Source organism: Papilio polytes, unplaced genomic scaffold (genome assembly GCF_000836215.1).
Source record: "Papilio polytes unplaced genomic scaffold, Ppol_1.0 DF823321.1, whole genome shotgun sequence".
Classification (NCBI taxonomy): domain Eukaryota; kingdom Metazoa; phylum Arthropoda; class Insecta; order Lepidoptera; family Papilionidae; genus Papilio; species Papilio polytes.
Genome location: NW_013525883.1, coordinates 2,223 through 3,384, shown reverse-complemented (window position 1 = coordinate 3,384; position 1,162 = coordinate 2,223). Strand labels below are relative to the sequence as shown.

General features: G+C 37.8%; 1 protein-coding gene across 1 annotated transcript in view; it reads left to right on the top strand.

The window, feature by feature from the left end:
* The first annotated feature begins 722 nt into the window (after positions 1 to 722).
* LOC106104943 (potassium voltage-gated channel protein Shab-like) overlaps positions 723 to 1,162 on the top strand; it is a 1,281-nt gene continuing 841 nt past the window's right edge. The window contains exon 1 of the mRNA XM_013285137.1: positions 723 to 947. Coding sequence (XP_013140591.1) covers positions 724 to 947 — 224 coding nt within the window. The 5' untranslated portion in view covers position 723. The remainder of the gene's footprint in view (positions 948 to 1,162) is intronic.

Genomic DNA, 1,162 nt, shown 5'->3' with positions numbered 1-1,162 from the left:
ATTTGTTCACTTTTAATAAACGTTCGATAAGTTCCTCGTATATTTGTGGACGATGTTCTTTCGTGAGTTTTTAGTTCAAAACTTTAAAATCTGGAACAAGTTTTGTAGCTTCGAAACAGCTGCTTCAAAACAGAGTTTTATGGACAAACCGCATTTTCAGATTTAATAAAGGATTTTCTGAATTTTATGCGTTTTCAATGAGGCTATCGGTCTCACGAATTGGGACACGCTTTCGTTATTACGGTATGGCTCGGAAAATCAATTTCATGTAACATCTGCTACATTTTATTACATTTTAATATAGTTAAAATTTTGTTACAGAAAATTTTTGATAAGACTTAAAGACGCTGTAGAATCTATTTCAATTTTATTAAATTCAGTTATTTTAGTTATACTACAAATATTATAAATGCGAATGTTTAGATGGATGGATGGATGTTTGTAAGAGTTTGTAGCCTAAACGGCTTTACAGATTTCGATGGAATTTAAGTTAATTTAAGTATAGATTTAGAGGATAGTCTGGAAGAACACAAAGGCTACTCATTTTTGATTTTTTTAATTTCACACAGATTAAGTCGCGAGCAAAAGCTAGTTTTGTAAAACTTACCAACCAATCATTATAATATGTAACACGTTTTACGTGGATATCCCCGATTTTCCACAAATAGGCAAATTCTGTTGTAATACCCGTTAAAGTTTTAAAAATGGAATATTTTCAGGTCGATGTCGTCACTACCGCCGGAACCGTTTATGATGCTGCGCGCGAAGGCGCTCAGCAAGCGCGTCATCATCAACGTGGGAGGCGTGCGGCACGAGGTGATGTGGAGCACGCTAGAGCGGCTGCCGCACACCCGCCTCGGTCGCCTGCGCGACTGCAACACGCACGAAGCCATCATCGAACTGTGCAACGACTACTCATTACAGGATAATGAGTACTTTTTTGATAGGTCAGTAAACATCGACTACAACATTACACCACAGCTAATTAATGCTTTTTTTATCCTCTAATTCTACTACCTCGCATTATTTTGATTTTGTAATTAAGTTATGTGTGAAGTCAGCCGACCCGCTCTGGGTTAGTATGTGGTAGTTGAGTAAGACCTTGTCACCCCGAACTTAGGCGAGACCCTTTTTTTTCTCGCTAGGAAAATGCCTTTACGCA